At 48.2% G+C, this 18,794-nt stretch overlaps 2 protein-coding genes across 3 annotated transcripts in view; both read right to left on the bottom strand.

Moving 5' to 3' along the window:
• Ikzf4 (IKAROS family zinc finger 4) overlaps positions 1-14,824 on the bottom strand; it is a 35,701-nt gene extending 20,877 nt beyond the window's left edge. The window contains exons 1-2 of one of the 2 annotated variants that reach the window (XM_060371471.1): positions 14,187-14,824; positions 5,566-5,643 (exon numbers count right to left, since the gene is read on the bottom strand). The gene's annotated coding sequence lies outside the window, so the exon portion shown is untranslated. Of the gene's footprint in view, positions 1-3,206; positions 3,307-5,565; positions 5,644-14,186 lie in introns of those variants that run through there. The other variant, XM_060371472.1, reaches the window with a different exon arrangement.
• A 142-nt stretch (positions 14,825-14,966) lies between these two features.
• Positions 14,967-18,794, bottom strand: Suox (sulfite oxidase). Its single transcript, XM_021654823.2, has 4 exons — positions 18,658-18,794; positions 17,375-17,437; positions 16,972-17,149; positions 14,967-16,776 (listed from the first exon to the last, which is right to left on the bottom strand). The coding sequence occupies exons 2-4, from the start codon at positions 17,425-17,427 to the stop codon at positions 15,367-15,369; spliced, it is 1,641 nt and encodes a 546-aa protein (XP_021510498.1). The 5' UTR covers positions 17,428-17,437; positions 18,658-18,794; the 3' UTR covers positions 14,967-15,366.

The raw sequence follows: 18,794 nt of genomic DNA on the forward strand, positions 1-18,794 counted from the left end.
GTATACAGGAAATCTAACAGTAGAGTATTAAACAATTAAAGTGATAATTTATTGCAATGAATTATCTCCTTAGGAGTCCTTGGAAGTAGGACAAGAACAAAATTCTATTTAGAACTAGGCATGGTGGTTTATGTCTGTGATCCCAGAACTTAGGAGACAGGGGCAAATGGATCTCTTGTGAGTTCAAGGCCAGCCTGGTCTATGAAATCTAGTTCTAGGCCAGCCAGAGCTACCTAATAAGTCCCTGTGTTAGAAAGAGAGAGAGAGAGAGAGGGAGAGAGAGATAGAGAGAGAGATTGGGCTGGAGAAATGGCTCTGTGAAGAGCAGTGGTTGTTCTTCCAGAAGGCCCTAGCATGCATGGCGGCTCACAACTGTCTGTAATTCTCTTCCAGCCCCTGGGCACTGCATAGCACGGCGCACAGACATACATTCAGGCAAATACTCTCACACATAAAATAAAAATAAAATCTCAAAAAAAAAAAACAAAAACGGTTCCTCCTTTGGTCTCCAGGGGGACTACAGCCAGGCAAGCGTTCACACATAAAGTGAAATAAATACATCTTTTAAAAAATCTATATGGTAAAAATTTATATACATTATAAATTGTTTTTGCCACCCTCCTAATATGTATAAATGCCCCAGGGCAGATCTGCTGAAACAAGAATGAAGCAAGGACAACCGATCTGCCACCAGGCATCCTGGGCTCTTTGAAGACCCTCAGGAAGGCAGATAGAGGGAAGTTTGGCTTGTTGGGAAAGCTTTCTTAAGGGCATGTAGATGGGCTCATGGGGGAGAAATGTTTGTTTTCCTGCCCAAATCTTATGTGGAGCAAGGCTCATGAGAAAGTCTGAAACACAGGCTTGTGATTACTCTGCAAAGATTCTCCCTTCCGTCTAATCAGAGATTTCCTAGCATTAACCGTAGGAATCCTGGATGTGTGGAAACAATTCTAAGTTTGTTTTCAACTCCTCTTGTCTCGACCTCCTGGGACGGACTGAGCTTTGGAACCAGAGCTAGAACAGACTCTACCACTGAGCTACATTTCCAGTTCCAACCAGCAACAACTCTCAGTGGTTGCTTAAAGTTCCCCCTGGAGACAGTGATCAGAAGAGCCCAAGTTTGTGTGGTCAGATAACTTATACCCTTTGGAATTATACCCACAAATCAAGAGATGGTCAGAGATCCCAAGACAAGGGAGGTCAGTCTGTACTCAGAAATCATCAACTCCACAGCCTTTCGGATTTGTCTCTTCAAAAACAACCACAAAGCCCAAGGTGCTCTGCACACCTTCCCGCAGACAGTCCTGCCTCCGCAGAGAGGAGAGAGCATTTTTCCACTTTCTGTTTGGAAAAACTGAGGCTTAAAGCCTGGGGAAACTGAAATGAGAATTAGAACACAGCTCTCCTACTTCTCCAAGACACACTCTTCCTTTTAAGATCTATTTTTGAAGTGTGTGTGTGTGTGTGTGTGTGTGTGTGCACGCAGGTGTGCAGATGCCCTTGAAGACCAGAAGCATTGGATTCCCCTTGTACTGGCTGGTTTTGTTTGTCAGCTTGACACTAGCTAGAGTTGTCAGAGAGGAAGGAGCCTAACTTGAGGAAATGCTGGATCTCTGTGAAACCCAGCTGTAAGGCATTTTCTCAATTAGTTATCAATGGAGGAAGGGCCCAGGCCATTTTGGGTGGTGCCATCTCTGAGCCGGTGGTCCTGGGTGCTACAAGAAAAGAGGCTGAGCAAGCCATGGGGAGCAAGCCAATAAGCAGCACCCCTCCATGGCCTGTGCATCAGCTCCTGCCTCTAGGTTCCTGCCTTATTTGCTTTCCTGTCCTGACTTCCTTCAGTGATGGACTATGATCTGGAAGTGTGAGCTGAATAAATCATGTGCTCCCCAACTTGCTTTTTGGTCACGGTGTTTCGTCACAGCAATAGAAACCCTAAGACACCTCTGGAGTTGGAGTTACAAACAGTTATGAGCCACCCAGTGCAGGTATGGGGTCTTCTGCAAGAGCAGTACTTGCTTCTAGCCAGTGAGCCATAGCTCCTGTCCTGAAGGAGACACTTCCTTTCAAAAGCTAGGCTAGATAGGGAGGAGCTGTAGCTCAGCTGACAGAATGCTTGCCCGTCACACACAAAGCCTTGGATTGCATTCCTGGCATTGCTGCTTAACTGTCATTCTAGCATTCAGAAGATAAAGTCAGAAAGAGAACAAATTTAAAGTCATTCTCAGATACAAAATTGAGTTTAAGGCCACCATGGGCTCCAGGAAAACTTGTCTCAAACAATACAGAAAGAAGTGTTTTGGTTTTTCTTTAGAGTGACCAGTGTAGGAGAGGGGTCTGTTCCTTCAGATGCAGGACAGGTTGAGTCGGTTCTCCAGCTGAAGCACTCTCTCAGGAAGGGTGCTCTTTCCTGGATCCTTGCTGACATGGCCCACAGTTTCCAGAAAGATCTGAGCAGTGTTTCCTTGTGTGTGTGCTGGTGCCTATACAGGCCAGAGGACAATCTTAGGTGTCACTCCTCAGGTGCCATCTCCCTGTTGTTGAGACAGGGTCACTGGTCTGGAACTTGCTAAGTACACTTGCTGGTGGTCAGCAAGGCTGAGGGGTCCACCTGTTTTCACCTTCCCAACACTTATATTACACATGTGCTAGAACAGCCATCATGCCTGGTCCCCTCCTTCTCCTTTTCTCTCTTCAGGCCGTCCTCAAATTTGCTTTGTAGTTGGGAATGATCTTGAAGCCCTGATCTTCCTACACCTACCCCAGCTGCTGGGATTATAGGCATGTGCCACCATACCCAGTTTTATGCAACGCCGAGAACTCAACTCAGGGACTTCTGCTTGCTAAGTGAGCAGCATGACTAAGCTGCTTCTCCAGGCTTCCCCACGCTTTCAACATGGTCTTCATGTGAGCAAGGTATGGACTTTATCTGTGGCACCATCCTAAGCCCCAGCAGCGCATCCTCAGTTAGACTCTCATTCTGGTGGTAAACTGAGCCCTTCTCATTCTTAACACACGCTGTGTGGCATACTTTGGGCAAAATCAGTCCTCAGTTTTCTCCAACTGATCAAATGTTAATACAGTAATTCTGGAAGGGAGAGTGTCTACAGACTGCTGTTCTCAGTCTTGGTTTTCTGAGAGCTAGGAGCAAATCAGTAGATGGACTTTACTCTTTTCCAAATCTTCCCAGAGCACGTGATTCTCACCTTTGCTGAAAGCACCTCCTCCCCTATCCCAGCAGGCAAGCAGCTCCAAGTGTCTCCTTAGAGAAACTGGGGCAGGTTAGGCAGAGACTGCTAGAGACCTGGGAAAGGTGGTATGAGGAGGAAAAAGTTAGCAATCCAATATAAGTTTGGCTCAAAGCTCTCAGATGGAAAGGCAAGTGGTTTAAAGCAGCATGAATATGTCGTGCCTGCTGGTCCGCACTTGGAACGCCATCACTTAAGAGAGACTGAGGCAAGAGTATTACCCTGAGTCCAAAGCTAGCCTGGGCTATATAGTGAGTACTAGGACTAAGAGTTTGTCTACACACACACACACACACACACACACACACACATACACACACACACAGGTACACTCTGAAATTCTAGCTCTTGAAAGGCTGAGACAAGAGGACTGCCCTGAGTCTGGGGCCAGCCTGAGCTACACAGCAAGACCCTGACTCAAAACAAAAGCAGAATCATAATGCCATCCAGTGACAGAGGGAGGCAGATATGTAATGTACACTCAGCTCAATGAACTGAATGCCTGAACGAAGAGCAGCTAGAAACAGCGGGTCTCTCCCCTGCCTCCCCGCTGAGAAGGAAGTACGAAGAAGCCAGAAGGAAGCTCTCAGAAGAAGCCAGGCCTTCACACATGCCAGGTAAGTCTCCCCCGCCACCACCCATTTTTACTATTTATTTAATTTAAAATTGTGTCTGTGTGGTGTGGGGGGGTGAGGGGGGGTCAAGGCAAGCCTATGGTGGTCAGAGGATAACTTGTAGGAGCTGGTTCTCTCTCCACCATGTGGTCTCAGGCATCAAAGCCTTGGTAGTAAGCACCTGCACCCACAGAGGCACCTCACCAGCCCTCTCCCACGTTTTGAATGACTTGCCAGAATAGCCAATGTCCTCCATGGCACCAGCTTTCTCTCACATGCTATCAGTGAGCGGGAGTGGCTGAAACTGGCATCACTTTTAGAGAGAACTCCCTATAGACCCTAACAGGTGGCAGTGACGTCAACCCAGGCCCTGACTTCCAAGGGTTGGCTCTGTGTCCTACATACCCATGTCTTTCCAAACACTCAAGTGTCTCTAACTATTTCTGTAAAACATATGGGAAAGTAAAATTTCCTCCATGTAATAAATAATCGACATTTATTTATTTTAGTTGATGTTTTGCTTGTTTGTTTGAGACAGGGTTTCTCTGTGTAGCCCTGGCTATTCTGGAACTCACTCTCTAGAACATCCAGGCCTCAAACTCTTAGATCTGCCTGCTTCTGCCTCCCTGAGTGCTGGAATTAAAAGTGTGTCCCACCACTGACTGGCTATTTTTCAGTGTTAGGTTAATTTTTTGAGACAGGGTTTTATATAGCCCAGGTTGCCTCCAGCTTTCTATTGTGACTGAAGATGACCTTGAACTCCTAATCCATCACTTCCACCTCCAAAGTGCTAGTATTACAGTCCTGGTGCCACCATATATATATATGTGTGTGTGTGTGTGTGTGTGTGTGTGTGTGTATGTGTGACACACACACACATATATATGGATTTTTCTTTTGAGATGAGGTCTCATTTTACAGCCAAGGCTGTCCCAGAACGCAATATGTAGCCTAGGCTGGCCTTGAACTTATTTCCAAATGCTGGGATTATAGGCATGAGCTACATACTGGCTTTAATAGGCTAAAATAATATGGTTACTTCCAGTAAGCAAAATTATTCAAATCTGCCAAAGAATCCACTTTTTAAAAAATGGCATGCCAAAATTTTATGGATTGAAAACACACTCCTTATGATCTAATGGGTAGAAAATGGCTAGGAAGATGGTGAAGGAAGACGAGTGGCAAGGCTCTATGACCTACTTTTTGGGGGGGGGGATGGATTTTGATACAGGGTTTCTCTGGTTGTCTTGGAACTCAGTCTGTAGAACAGGCTGGCCTTGAACATAGATATCTACCTGCCTCTGCTCTGATTAAAGGCCTGTGCCATCACCATCACGACCACCACCACCACCAGGCTCCATGATATACTTTTGGTTATTACTTCCAAATGGCAGCAGGGAGAAGTGGGAACGTTTCTCTGGTTTTCCTTAGGATTGAGTTGGTGATGGAGTCCAGTAGTTCTTAACAATATCAACTACAGTTTCCAGAGTCTTGAATGTGAGAGTTTAGGAACTGAACAGGCCACAGCACTGCCCTCTCCTTTGTACCTCCCACTCAGCCTGCAATAGGAGCAAACATAGGCTAGAAACTAAATTTGCTTCTTACTTGGCCTTTTCAGAACTAGGCTATAGACCAGGACCAGTCTTTAAAATAAGAAGGAGCAAAGGGTAGACTCACAATACCAGGGCAAGGGGAAATATCACCTCATTGTCTCCTTTTAGATCTGAGATGGCTGCATCTTTTCTCTTGTTCTTTCTGCTCCCCTGTCCTCCCCATGAAGACTGTAGAAAAGAGAGAAAGATGAGGTTTTTATGAGAAGTACAGAATCTCTCCCACTGTAACCCCCCATCCAGATCTCATTTTAGGATTTAAGAAACTAAGAAGAAAAAAAAAAAGCCAAACTAATTGCTTTAAGTCATCAGGTGTGGAGGACAAGATGCCACTTTCTGAGTCTTTTGGATATACACGTGAGTACCCACGCCCTGTGTTTATGGAACAACGCTTGAAGGTCACCAGTGTTCAACTGTGTGCTTGCAGGGGTAGAGAAAGTGCAGTAGGAGAGCTCAGTGTGAGCTTTACTGATTCTTACTTAGTTACTCATTTTTTTCAAGACAGGGTCCTTTTTAAATTTTACTTATGCGTGCCTTGTATGTGCATGTGTGCACATGCCTGTGTATATAGTGGCCAGAGAACAACACATATGTGGTGGTCAGAGGACAACTTAAAGGAGCAGGCTCTCTCCCCCTACTCTGCGGAGTGAGGTTGGCCGGAGAGGAAGCACCTTCACCTGTTGATGGTTCCCACCAGCTTCATCCTCATCTTTGAGACAGGGCTCTCATTGGACGGAATTAGCCAACCAGCTACCTAGCTGGCCAAGGAGCTTTAGGGACCCTCTTCTCTCCGTGTCCCCAGTGCTGAGCTTAGGCGTGAGCCTCTACAGCTGCTTTTATTTACTTATGTATTTGTTCTAGTTTATTTTTATACATGGGCTCTAGGAGTTTGAACTCGGCTCTTCATGCTGACAAGGCAAACGTGTTACCAACTGACTTCTCAATCCAGCCCCAAGTAAGCCTCTTAAAAATATTATATTATAGATGGCATGGTGGTGCACACCTTTGATCCCAGCACTTGGGAGGGAGAGGCAGGTGAATCTCTGTGAGTTTGAGGCCAGCCTGGTCTACAAAGTGAGTCCAGGACAGCCAGGGCTTGATACACAGAGAAATGTTGTCTTGAAAAACAAACAAAAGGTTATATTATTGTAAAGTATATGTATGAGGGGCTAGAGAGGTGGCTCGGCAGAGATATGAGTTCAGATCCCAGTACCCACGTCAGATCACAACCACCTGTAACTCCAGCTCTAGGGAATACGACACTCTATTCTGGCCTCCACAGATACTTGCACTCATGTGCACATACCCCCCCCACCCCAGTACATTAAAAAAAGTTTTGTGCATGTCCATGTCTACACATGTGTGTATGAGTGCTGGTGTCTAGGACCACAGGTGTCATATTCCCCTGCAATGGGAGTGACAAGTGGCTTTTAGCTCAACATGGGCACTGGGACCTCTGGAAGAGCAGAAAGAGCTCAGAAGAGCTGAGCCATCTCTCCAGCCCTGTGACAGTCTTTGCCTGTGTGTGTGCTGGGGAGCAGTTGTGCTACAGTACAAGTCAGGATATCATAAGACAACTCGTAAGAGTCAGTTCTCTCCTTCTACCATGTCGGCTCCAGGGACTGAACCCAGGGTCTCAGGCTTGGTGGCAAACGCCCCTAGGAACCTGACAGAATCCCTTGCTTATTTGTTTGTTTTTTCAAGATAGGGTTTCTCTGCTTTGTCTAACAGGCCACTATGCCAGGCTTGACAGAATCCCTTTTTAAAAAGTTACATTAAGCACCAGTTCACATAAAAAAAAAAAAAAGTAAATAAGTTTTATGCCAGATGCAGTGGCATAATCCCAGCACTCAGGGAGGCAGAAGCAGATGGATCTCTGTGAGTTCAAGGCCAGCCTGGTCTACAAAGCCAGGGCTACAGAGAAACCATTTCTCAAAAAAAAACCAAACATACAAAAATTTTCATTAATTTTTTAATTTTTAAATTTTATTTATTTTTATTAATTACAGTTCATTCACGTTGTATCCCAGCTATAGCCCCCTCTCTCATTCCCTCCCAATCCTACCCTCCCTGTCATCTCCTCCCATGCCCCTCTCCAAGCCCACTGATAGGGGAGGTCCTTCTCCCCTTCCATCTGACCCTAGCTTATCAGGTCTCATCAGGACTGGCTGCAATGACCTCCTCTGTGGCCTGGCAAGGCTGCTTCTCCCTCAGGGGGAAGTGATCAGAGAGCCAGCCACTGAGTTCATGTCAGAGACAGTCCCTGTTCCCATAACTTGGAGACTGAGCTGCCATGGGCTACATTTGAGCAGGGGTTCTGGTTATCTCCATGCATGGTCCTTGATTAGAGTATCAGTCTCAGAAGAGACCCCTGGGCCCAGATTTTTTGGTTCTGTTGCTCTCCTTGTGGAGCTCCTGTCCCCTCCAGGTCTTTCTAGCTCTCCCTTCTTTCATAACATTCCCTGCACTCTGCCCAAAGTTTGGCTATAAGTCTCAGCATCTGCTTTGATACCCTGAAAAATATGGAACGCTTCAAGAATTTGCATGTCATCCTTGCGCAGGGGCATATATGCTGCTGAAGCGAATACTCATTAATATTTTTATGTATATGGTTGTTTTGCCTGCATGTATTATGTCTGTGTCCCTGAGGAGGCCAAAAGAAGGTGTCAGATGCCCTAGAACTGAAGTTACAGAAGATGATGAGCTGCCATGTCGGGGCTGGGAATTGAACCCAGGTCCTGTGCTGTTAAGCACTGAGCCATCTCTCCAGCTCCTACATTATGTTTTTATTTTTGTAGATGTGTATGAGCATGTGTGGAGGTTAGACTACAACGGGGTTCAGCTGGTTCTCTTCTCCCACCATGTGGGCTCCAGGATAGAACTCAAATCATCAAGCTTGGCAGCATGTACCCTTCCCTGCTCAGCCATCTCTCCTGCTCACATGGCCTGGCCTGAAAATCACAGCAACTCTCCTGCCTCAGCCTTTTACATGCTTGGATTATAGTTATGTGCCACCATGTTGGCATTATTTTTATCTTTAAAACAGTTTTGATGTCAACAATTCCCCAAACAGGTGCTTGAAATTACATAGAAGTCTTGATTGGAGGAGGGGTAAAACTTTGGAGAGGTGGACAACTCTGCTTTTCATGGCAATTTTAGCCAGAAGTCCCTGATACATGCAGGTCCAAAGAGCTCACTGTTTCTTGGGCCAGAAAGACATTTCCAGGCTCCTTGGGTACCAAAGATTCTTGCTTGTGCTGAGCTACTTTGGTAAGCCTCTTTACTGCCTGAATTAGGGCTAGGTCAGAGGCTCCCTGAGCTTAGAGCTGGAGTGGAGTTGAGAGCTGATCTCTAATCTCTTGGAGAAGAAACCAAGCTAAAAGTGACTTACCTGGGAAACAACAGAAGCAGTAGAAATAGTACCCCGGATATGAGCAGAGGTTTGTGCCGTGAGGTTCAAGCTTGCTCCAGCTGGCAAGCCTGGGGAAACCTGTTGGCTGTTTCTCGGGTTGTGAGGTAGTTTTTGGTGGGCATGAATGCATGCATGTTCATATTCTTGTGGGCACACATGAGTATGTGCATGTGTGTGCACATGGAGCCCAGAGATGGATGGTGATTTTCTATCTTTACCATGTGTTATCTGAGCCACGGTTTCTCAGCTGAAGCCAGCACACTGGGAGGTAGCTGACGTAGCCAGCTCTGTCGGGAGCCCTCCTTGTCTCTGTCTCTCACATGCTCGCATTACAAGCCAGCCAGTACACCTGGCACTTACGCGGATGTGGGAGACCGGAACTTCGGTCACACTTATCCATAAGCAACAGGGACTTAAATCCTTGAACTGGAGACATAAGGTTTATAAAGAATAATTCTCTTAGTTTCATGTTTTTGTTTTGTTTTGTTTTTAGAAATTATGGGCTTGAAGACAATACCAAACTGGTGTTCACTGGATCTTTTTATGATAAAAATAGCTCTAGTCGGCTCAGGGGACCACTCCAGCATAAGGCTAGTACCTACAAGGCTGCGCTGGAGAAGGGATTAGCTTCATATCAGCCTTACAAGTTCTTAGCTGTGTTTGACTGGCACACTTTGACCTTATCTCTCTGTTTTCAGGACAATGATGCTCCTCACCCCCACCTGAAAACAAAACTGGGTTTCTCTGCATAGCCCTGGCTGTCCTGGACCTCTGTAGACCAGGCTGGCCTGGACCTCACCTGTCTCTGCCTCCCAAGTGCTGGGATTAAAGGCGTGTGCCACCACACTATTTTTTTTTTTTTTTTTTTTTTTTTGACAATGACGCTTTTGAGAAGAGGCAGCCTGGAACTCAAAGCTGTCTCCAGCAAGCAGAGGAATAAGACCAGTTGTGGTTTGACCAAGAGACACATGTGTCTGAATGTTTGGCTCCTACAGAGCGGCACTATTAGGAGGAGGTGTGGTGGAGTAGGTGTGGCCCTGCTGTAGGAAGTGTGTCACTGTGGGGGCGGGCTTTGAGGTCTCCTTATGTTCAACCTAATGCTCAGTACCATTAGGTTGTATGCTGCCATGCTGCCATGCTTCTCACCATGAAGATAAAACCTCTGAAACTGTAAGCCAGCCTCAATTAAATGTTGTCCTTTGTAAGAGTTGCCTTGGTCATGCCTTGGTCTCTTCACAGCAATAGAACCCTAACTAAGACACCAATAAAAAAAGGTAGGTCTCTGCCACAGCATTGTCCACATTCACGGCTACCACGACCCTTGTTGCTCCTACAAGTTAAATGAGTAAAGTGAGACTTGAAGCCCCTGACCAACAATAACGCATCCTTCTTTAACATCCTTAGCTAGCATGCTTATATGTGTGCACCCAGTGTATGTAAAGAAGGGGTGGATGGGGGAGGGTCATAAAGGATATGTCAATTTGAGAGAAAAAAATTCTTTTGTGGATGGTGGGAGGAAAATGGGGGGTATTAAAATGTGGGATAAGGGCTGGAGAGATGGCTAGAGGTTAAGAGCACTGGTTGCTCTTCCAAAGGTCCTGAGTTCAATTCCCAGAAACCACATGGTGGCTCATAACCATCTATAACAAGATCTGGTGCCCTCTTCTGGTGTGCAGGCACACATGCAGGCAGAATACCATATAAAACAAACAAACAAAACCTGGGATAAGTTTCTCCCACGCTGGAAAGAAAACATAAGCTGCAGATTTAAAACAAAGAGGAAATTAAAAAAAAAAAAGTTACAAAAACAACAACAGTGAGCTCTTCAGACAGCATGTATCAGGGTCTTCCGACCAGCATTGCCATGAAAGACAGTATTTGCTGGATGCCTCAATTTTTTGCCACCCTACCTCAATCAAAACTTCTACATAATTTCAAACACCTGAAAGAAATAACCTTTGGCTTCAGAACCGACTAGTGTGGAAAAAGGTCATGTCTTGAAACATGCATTTTCTTTATGGAGGGGACTGCTCAGGAGTTGCCTGTGAACTAACTACACTCAGTGGCCATCACCAGCGCTTACTGACTAGGGCAAGATAAAGGTCTAAGGCTACCCAGGCAAAGGCAGCTCTGCCTTCCAACGGGAAAGTCAGTTTCTTCTAAGATTGTTTTTGTCTGAGGGGACATCCACTGAGCCAGCTCTCCAGTCCTTCATTTAAACAAGAAAGTAAGTAAATAAATAAATAAGGTTTTTGTGTAGTCCTGGCCAACCTGGAACTAACTGTAGACCAGGCTGGCCTCAAACTCAGAGATTTGCTTGCTTCTGCCTCCCGAGTGCTCCGATCAAAGGCATGCACCACCACCACATGGGCTCCTTTAAGTTATTATTTTATTTTTTGAGACATGCTTACTTTTCAAAAGTGGAGGTACTGGAGAGATGCCTCAGCAGGTAGGAGCATTCACAGGTTTGATTACTAGCACCTACATGGTGGCTCATAACTATAACTTCAGTTCAAGAGAATTTTATTCCCTCTTGTGACCCCCAAGGGTGTCATACCTGCATGCAAAACATCTCTCCAGCCCTTTTATTTTTGAAAGAGGATCTCACTATGTAGCTCTTACTGGCTTTGAACTCACAGAGACCTGCCTGCCTCTGTCTCCAGAGTGCTGGGGTTAAAGATGTGTGTCACCATGTTGGGCTCCATGTCGGTTTTTTTTTTCCCATTATATTTTGTATGTGTATGGTGGGTTGAATAACAGTCACCAAAGGCTCATATATTTGTATGCTTAGTCACAAAGGAGTGGCACCAGTTGAACGGACAGGATAGGCTGTGTGGCTTGTTAGAGGAAGTGTGTCAGTGGGGTGGGCTTTGAGGTTTCGAAAGCCACAGTCTCTCGTAGCTCCAGTGACTATCGGCATGCCACCATGCTGATAACAGACTTAACCTTTGAAACTATAGGCAAGCCTCCATTTAAAAGCTTTCTCTTCATCTCTTCACTGCAATAGAACAGTGACTGAGACAGGGTGTTTTGCATGTGTGTGTGTGTGTCCGTGTACCAAGAAGAAGAGTGTCTCATAGCCCCTGGAACTGGAGCACAGAGCTGGCTACAAGCCCTTGTGTGGGTGCTGAGAATTGAACTCTGGTTTCTCAAAAAGCAGCAAGTGTTCTTAACCACTGAGCCATCTCTCTGGCTCCCAGTTTATTTTTTGAGAGTCTCACACTCAACCTGGAGATTATTCATTGGCTAGGCTGGATGGTTAATGAATCCAGAAATCCATCCGTCTCTGTCCTCCAAAGCACTGAGATTACAGATGTGGTTTGTGGCACTCAGCTTTTACATGGATGCTGGAGGTTCAAACCCAGGTCCTCATGCTTGCAAGGCAAACACTACATGGAAATTAGAGGACAAATTTCAGAGCTCGTTCTACCTTCCACCCTGTGTGTCCTGGGGATTGAACTCAAGCTAGGTCATCAAAGCTTGGTGACAGGCACCTTCAACCACCAACCATCTTGCCAGCCACCAGCTTTCTTCATACTGGTTCATCGGAAAATTCTTTCTGTCTTGAAACAAACAAAAACTGGTTTTACCTGAGCTTAATTCCCCCCAAAGATCAAGGAAGTGCAGGGGACGCTGTAGGCAATGGCGCAGCTGGGCCTCAGTCCCTGCCACTGAGTAGGGGGTGTAACAGTTGACAGTTTCATTTATGGGAAAAGGGAGTGTGGAGACAGAAGATGGGCAAGGCTTTACGTGGGCCAGTCGTTGATAAATCAGATCTTGATAAGAGTTTATCATCTTGACCTTGGAGGAGCAAATGAGGTACCTCCTTTCTAAAACAGCTCATAGCAGAAAGTCCACATTCCACTGAACATTCTGCTTTTCCCAAGAAAGGGTTAGTCATGATTTAAATATAAAACACAATCTTATGTGGTGATGGCCTGTAATCCCTACTCTTGAGAGATGGAGGCAGAAGCTTCATAAGTTCAATGTGCTATAGCAAATTTGAAGCTAGCCTTGGAAACACGAGATCCCAGCCCCCACACAGAAAACTTATCATGGTTTTAATGGCATGGGTCATGTCATTAAAGGCAGGAACATGCCTTTAATCCCTGAACTCAGGATCAGAAAAAGGTGACTGGATCTCTGTGAGTCTAAGGCCAACGTGGGCTACAGACTGAGTTTCAGGACAATGAGCGGGACATAGATACTGTGTCAAATCAACCAAGCAACCATAACCCCAATCAAATAAACAAAAACCCACAGAGAAACTGAAGGAAAACTCAGCTAGACACACCTGCAATTCCAGCATTCTGAAGTTTAAGGCAGGAGAATCACAAGCTCAGGAGGTGGAGATCATTGTGAGCTTCGTAGTTCAGGGCCAGCCTGGGGTACACGAGACTCTCTCAGAAAAACCCAACCATGATTCTCACTTGCCTTGGAACCTTTGACATCTGTTCAATCCCTGGAACCCACGTAAAGATGGAAAGAGAAAACTGATTCCAAAGTTGTCCTCACCCTGGCATGCAGTTATGCTGTACATACACACTGTCACACACACCCCCTCACACGCAGAAACCTGTACTCTCACACACATACACACACACAACCACTCACACACCTACACCCACCCACTCTCCCACCCACTCTCCCACCCACACTCACCAACCAACCAACCAAACCACTAACCCACACAATACAACTCTAACATATAAAGGGTAAAACAAAAAACAAACAAACAAAACTGAGATGGTTCTGTATGAGGAGGTACACTGAGGATGGTTTTAATATTCAGAAAGAAGCATTTTGCTTCCCAAGTTGATGTGGCTCCGGTTCGGCGGTTTACCATAGGGCTTCCCCCGTGTTCCTCTCCAGGGCTCCCGAGGTCTTTCCTTCCTAGCCCTGCTTCTCAAGTTCTCCAGGCTTCTCACCCAAACAGAAGTACAAACAGTGCTCCATTCTCTGTCTCTCCCACTCTTTCACGGCCTCCTGGAGACAGTTCTAGGGAGGCCTGGGTCTTTTCCTGCCGCCTTCTCCGGGAAGCCCCCAGGCCCCTTGCTTTCTCCGGCCCTCAGCCGCTTTGTTTTTGCCGTTCTGTTCCTGTTCTGTCCTAGTTATTTCCCACATGTTCGTTCCTGTCTGTCTTCAGCCTTTTCTGGGCAAGGTGCTGCAGACAAGCTCCCGTCCCTCAGACCCAGCCCGCCCCTCCCCCAGGCTGCGACTCCCCACTTCTAGGCCCCGCCAAAGCCCCGCCCCGAAGACCAAGCCCCGCCCCCGCCTCGCGCGGGCCCCGCCCCTCACTCACCTGAGGCGTCTTCGCGCGCACAGGGTATTGGGGGAGAAGGACCGCGTCGGGTGGGAGAAGAGGGGTGGGGAGTCCCCCACTCTGGCCCCGGTGACCCAGCGAGGGGGGAATGGGGTCACTGAGGCGGCGGCAGCCAGACCGAAGCCGGGATCCGGGCGCTCAGCGGTGGCCGCTCCATCTCCATCAGGGGCTTCACCTGAGGAGGGACCGGCCCCCCCACCAAGCCCCCCCTATTACGGCCATTGCCCCCCTCCTGAGTAACTTCCGGTCCCACTACCAGGCGACAGGCGACTGGGCCAAACTCCGAGCGCCCCCAAGCCCCGGAGACTGCTGAGGGAAAAAAAGGAGCTAGGGGAGAATAGCCGAGCGCCGAAAGATTTAAGTCCAAAAGGCCCTGCTGTGTGGAGGTTAAGTCAGATTTATCCCTTCATCTGCATCTAATTTGCAAACTAGGTGCACTTTGAAGGGGCGCCCCACGTGCCCCAGAATGTCTGCCTCTGGTGCCAAGGTTTGCCTCTGCCCTCCTCAAGATAATATTTGCATTCTTTGTCAATCCTGCCTAGGGAGCAGAAATCCTGCCTAGGGAAACGATTTGAGGGTGCAAACACTTTTTTAAAGTCTCTTCTCTCTTGGTAGGTATCTCCCGGTCAATATTTTAGGTAGTGATGCAAATGATAGCAGACCTGAGAAGGGGGATCCACTCCTCGATCTTCCAGCCACTGCAAATCCTTCCCCCTAGGACTCCCTCTTGCAACATGTTCACTGTCCAGGCCCAGGAGGTTCCAGTCATAACAAACGCTTTTATTGGTATATTTTTAAAAATAGAGCTCTAGGAGGGAAACCCCTTTGCATCCCAGAGGCAACAGAAAATAGCTGTGTAGCCTGGTGCTGGTGGCATACACTGGGCTCTGGTGGCACTCCCAGCACTTTGGAGGCAGAGGAAGGCAAATCTGAGTTCCAGGGCAGCCTGGTCTATAGAATAAATTCCAGAAGAGCCAGGGCAACAGTGAAACCCTGTCTCAAAACACTACAACACAACCAAAGCAAGACAAAGAAACAAAAAGGAAACAGTAATGGGCAGTGCTTACACACTGCACATATGGCTGCAGAATCTGAGCGATGCAAAATGAGGACTGGCTAGGAGACATCCAGCCCCATGGAATGGCTGTGTCCCAGGCTTTCATGGGACTACGTGAACATGGACACGGTGCCAGGCATTGCTGAGTACGCCTCGCAGGTTCCAGATGGGGGCTACAGTGTCTGGCTGCACATTGTAACTGTCATCCACGGCTTTACAAATGATGGTCAATTCCTTTTGCCCAGCTGGCACGTGAACTCTCAACTGCCATATGCGCCAAGCCCAGGCTTTCCTGGGCTGCTGTCCCTCCCCCTCTAGCTCGGCTTCCTGCCAGGTCAGCCCGCCATCCGTGGACACATCGACTCGAATTATAGCCCTGCCACCACCACTCCATGCATAGCCCTTGACAGTCATCTCTCCTGACTCTACCATTGCGCCGTCTTGAGGCTGTGTGATAGCTGACTGGATAGGCAGTTCCTGAATGGACGGAGACAGATCAAAGTCTACTGTGTCCCAGTCCACCGACGGACAGAAGCCTTTGTAATCCCGCCTCTGCCAGTGACTATAACTTTCCTCTGACTGTACACTCACTCTGCCCAGCCATTTGACGTGGCGGGCACCAACCACTCCAGGAACCACCACCCGCACGGGGAAGCCATGGTCTCGGGGCAGAGGCTGACCGTTCATTTCATACGCCAGGAGGACCTCAGCTTCAGGGTCCATGGCCCGAGCCAGAGGGATAGATGCTCCATAGGCAGTCCCAGTGGGGTCTGAGTCCAGCCCCTCAAAACAGACATGGGCCTCAGTTTCACAGAGCCGGTGACCAGCCTGGGCTAACACATCACAGAGCCGTGCCCCGGCCCAGCGTGCTGTGCTGATGGCCCCGGTTCTCCATTCCAGACCTTTAACTTCCTTGACCTTACTCATTTCAGAGCGCCGGTTGCCAGCGCACTGTAGGGTGACAGTGACCTCATGTTTGGGAAACTTATACAAGTCATCCAGGGACAGAGACAGTGACTGGCCTCCAGGTGCCCCTACGACATGCAAGCGATAGGTGTCTGGGTCCAGGTTAGGTACCGGCAAATGGTTCCGGGTGAAGAAAATAGGGTTTGGTGTGATGTAGTTTTCTGTTAGCAGTTCAGGGGGAGGCTCTGCATTAAAGGGGCGCTGGCTATTTATCCTCAGGGCTGGATGACGAATAGGATCATTAGCATAAGGGTCAGAGGCCTCCAAGGTGGGGGCTAACTTATCTTCAGGGTTCAGTTCCCCAATCTTATACTCAGCCAGTAACTCTCGTACATGAGGCTGGTTGTGAACAGCATACAGGGCCCAGAAAGGCTCTAGGGGACCCCCGGCTGCTAGCATCAGTTTTGACGGTCCACCTGGATGTAGGTCCACAAATGTTGTGACATCAAAGACCTCAGAGCCTAGAGTCACCCAGACTCCAGTTTCAGCGCTGTTGTGAGCACGCACATCCTCCTTAGTGTATATCCGTGGTGCCTCCTGAGCAGCCTATGGGTAGGGAAGGGAGAGAGCAAAAGGAACAGAATATTAAATCACTCTAGGTCATTCTGACCTCACCCACAGTCAGCCTGGGAAGTTAAGGGAACTTCTGCAGTGTTTCTGCAGTTCATGAAGACAGAGCCGTCATAGGCAAGGGCACGTAAGACCCCTTTGTCACGACACTGAAGCCCCTTTCCCACTTACCCTGCACTGATGCTCATGATAGGCCAGCACTGCACCGAGGCCGAGCAGGGTTCCCATGGCTCTCCATCCCCTGGTCCGTGAGTTACCATCAGGGAAGGTGAGGCCGGGAGGATGGGGCCTAGCTGAATCGTTTGTGGAACATGCTTGAATGCACAGCCTCAAGGGCATTGACTTGACTCTGGAAGACAGAGGTAGCACAAAAAGTCCTGTGGCTGCCTCTCCCTCATTAGTCACTGGTTTTCAGCTGGAATTCAGTTTCTTCCTGATGGGTAGGACCAGTGAAATATGGCTTTCACTTTCTTCTACCTCGGCACTATGTTATCTGCCAGATAAGATAAATATCTACCAGGTAAGACAATTATGAGATGGACTAGGAGATAAGTCTTGGAATGGGATAGCCTACCTGAAGGCCCGAGGAAGCCCTGTCGCCACAGTTTGGTAGAACCGCAGCAGCATTGTGGAGGACCTAGAAGAAGAAGAGGAAGAAGAAGAAGAAGAAGATTCTAGGTTTCAAAACCAGAAAAGTCTCTGTGAGGGGGACATTTGGGGGAGCTGAGAATGCAAGGTCCGAATGGGTTCTTAGAATAAACTCGGAGCCCTTCAGAGGGAATGGGGGTGGAGTGCGGACAGAAAAGTACAAAGGCCTCTAGAAAGAGCAATGCCCCAGGCCAAGGGACTAGAGGACAGATACAGGTTTGCTGGTGTGAGTGTGTGTTTTGATGACACTGGGTATTGAATCTAAGGCCTTAAGAATGTTACAGCCCTACCACTGAGCTATATCCCCATTGACACAGCTTGTAATTATTTCTAAAGGGAGACTGATGAAAATAGAGATGAGCGGTAGTGGCAGCCTAATGGGGTGAAGGGGCCCAAACCCTAGAAGCAAGCTGCCTTGGGTTTATAAAACCAGGCCTTGTCATTAACCAGCTCCCCAGGCAACACAAGCAGGCTTCCATGAACCTGTGTCCTCATCTCTACCCAGAGGAAGTGAAATGAAGAGTAAACAAGTAATAACATTCACTCCGGCCTTCCTCTTCTCTTCCTCCGCCCCTCTAAATAAATACCCGAGCTGGGAACTCAACCCCAGTTCACAGTCTCCACCCTAACCTTGTAGTCTATGCCATTCTAGTGGTTTCAGCAAAGCGAGCAGTCAGTGGCCAGGGTATCAGGGGATGGGCTAGCGAAGGAAGTTAATTTTTCCGCCCTCTGTCCTGCAGCAGTGTCTTCCTCACAACCCAGTGCCTCTCTGACCCAGGAGAGTCAAAGTGGAGAGAAGTCAGAAGCTGCTGGTTGCTGAGATGCTAGGGATGGGGCTCTTATGGATGGCGAAGGAACGAAGATGGAAATAAGAGCGAATTCTTCGCTTTTTGCTTGGGCCAAGGGGATCAGTGCTTTTCCTGACATATACGCTAAATTTCAGCAACCCGCTTTTACCGCCTGGCTCCAGGTTTGGGAAGGGTGTCCTGCCGCCCTTCCCAAGCAAGCGCTTACTTTCCGGTACGCTTTAGGGAGGGGTGGTCTATGTCCAGAATTTGGACAGAACAGCAGCCTGCGACCCCAGGAGCACCCGCACACCGTAAATGGAGGTGCTGGTCCTTCTGCTTCTCCTAAGATTTGGAGCCTCACTGGTCCCCGTGGACCCACCCTCGCCCTCCCACCTCTCCCTCCTGGTCGCAGTCCCCTTACCGGGCTGGATGTCGGCAGCGGAACAATTCCCCCGGCCCCGCGGGACGAGCGCTCCCAGCGCGCGGGGCGGGGCTCGGCCTTGACGTCACATGTGTGCAGGCGTGCTCACGCCCCTCGCCCGCGCCGCAGCCATTGGC

The sequence above is a fragment of the Meriones unguiculatus genome, chromosome 18, assembly GCF_030254825.1.
Source record: "Meriones unguiculatus strain TT.TT164.6M chromosome 18, Bangor_MerUng_6.1, whole genome shotgun sequence".
Taxonomy (NCBI): Eukaryota; Metazoa; Chordata; class Mammalia; order Rodentia; family Muridae; genus Meriones; species Meriones unguiculatus.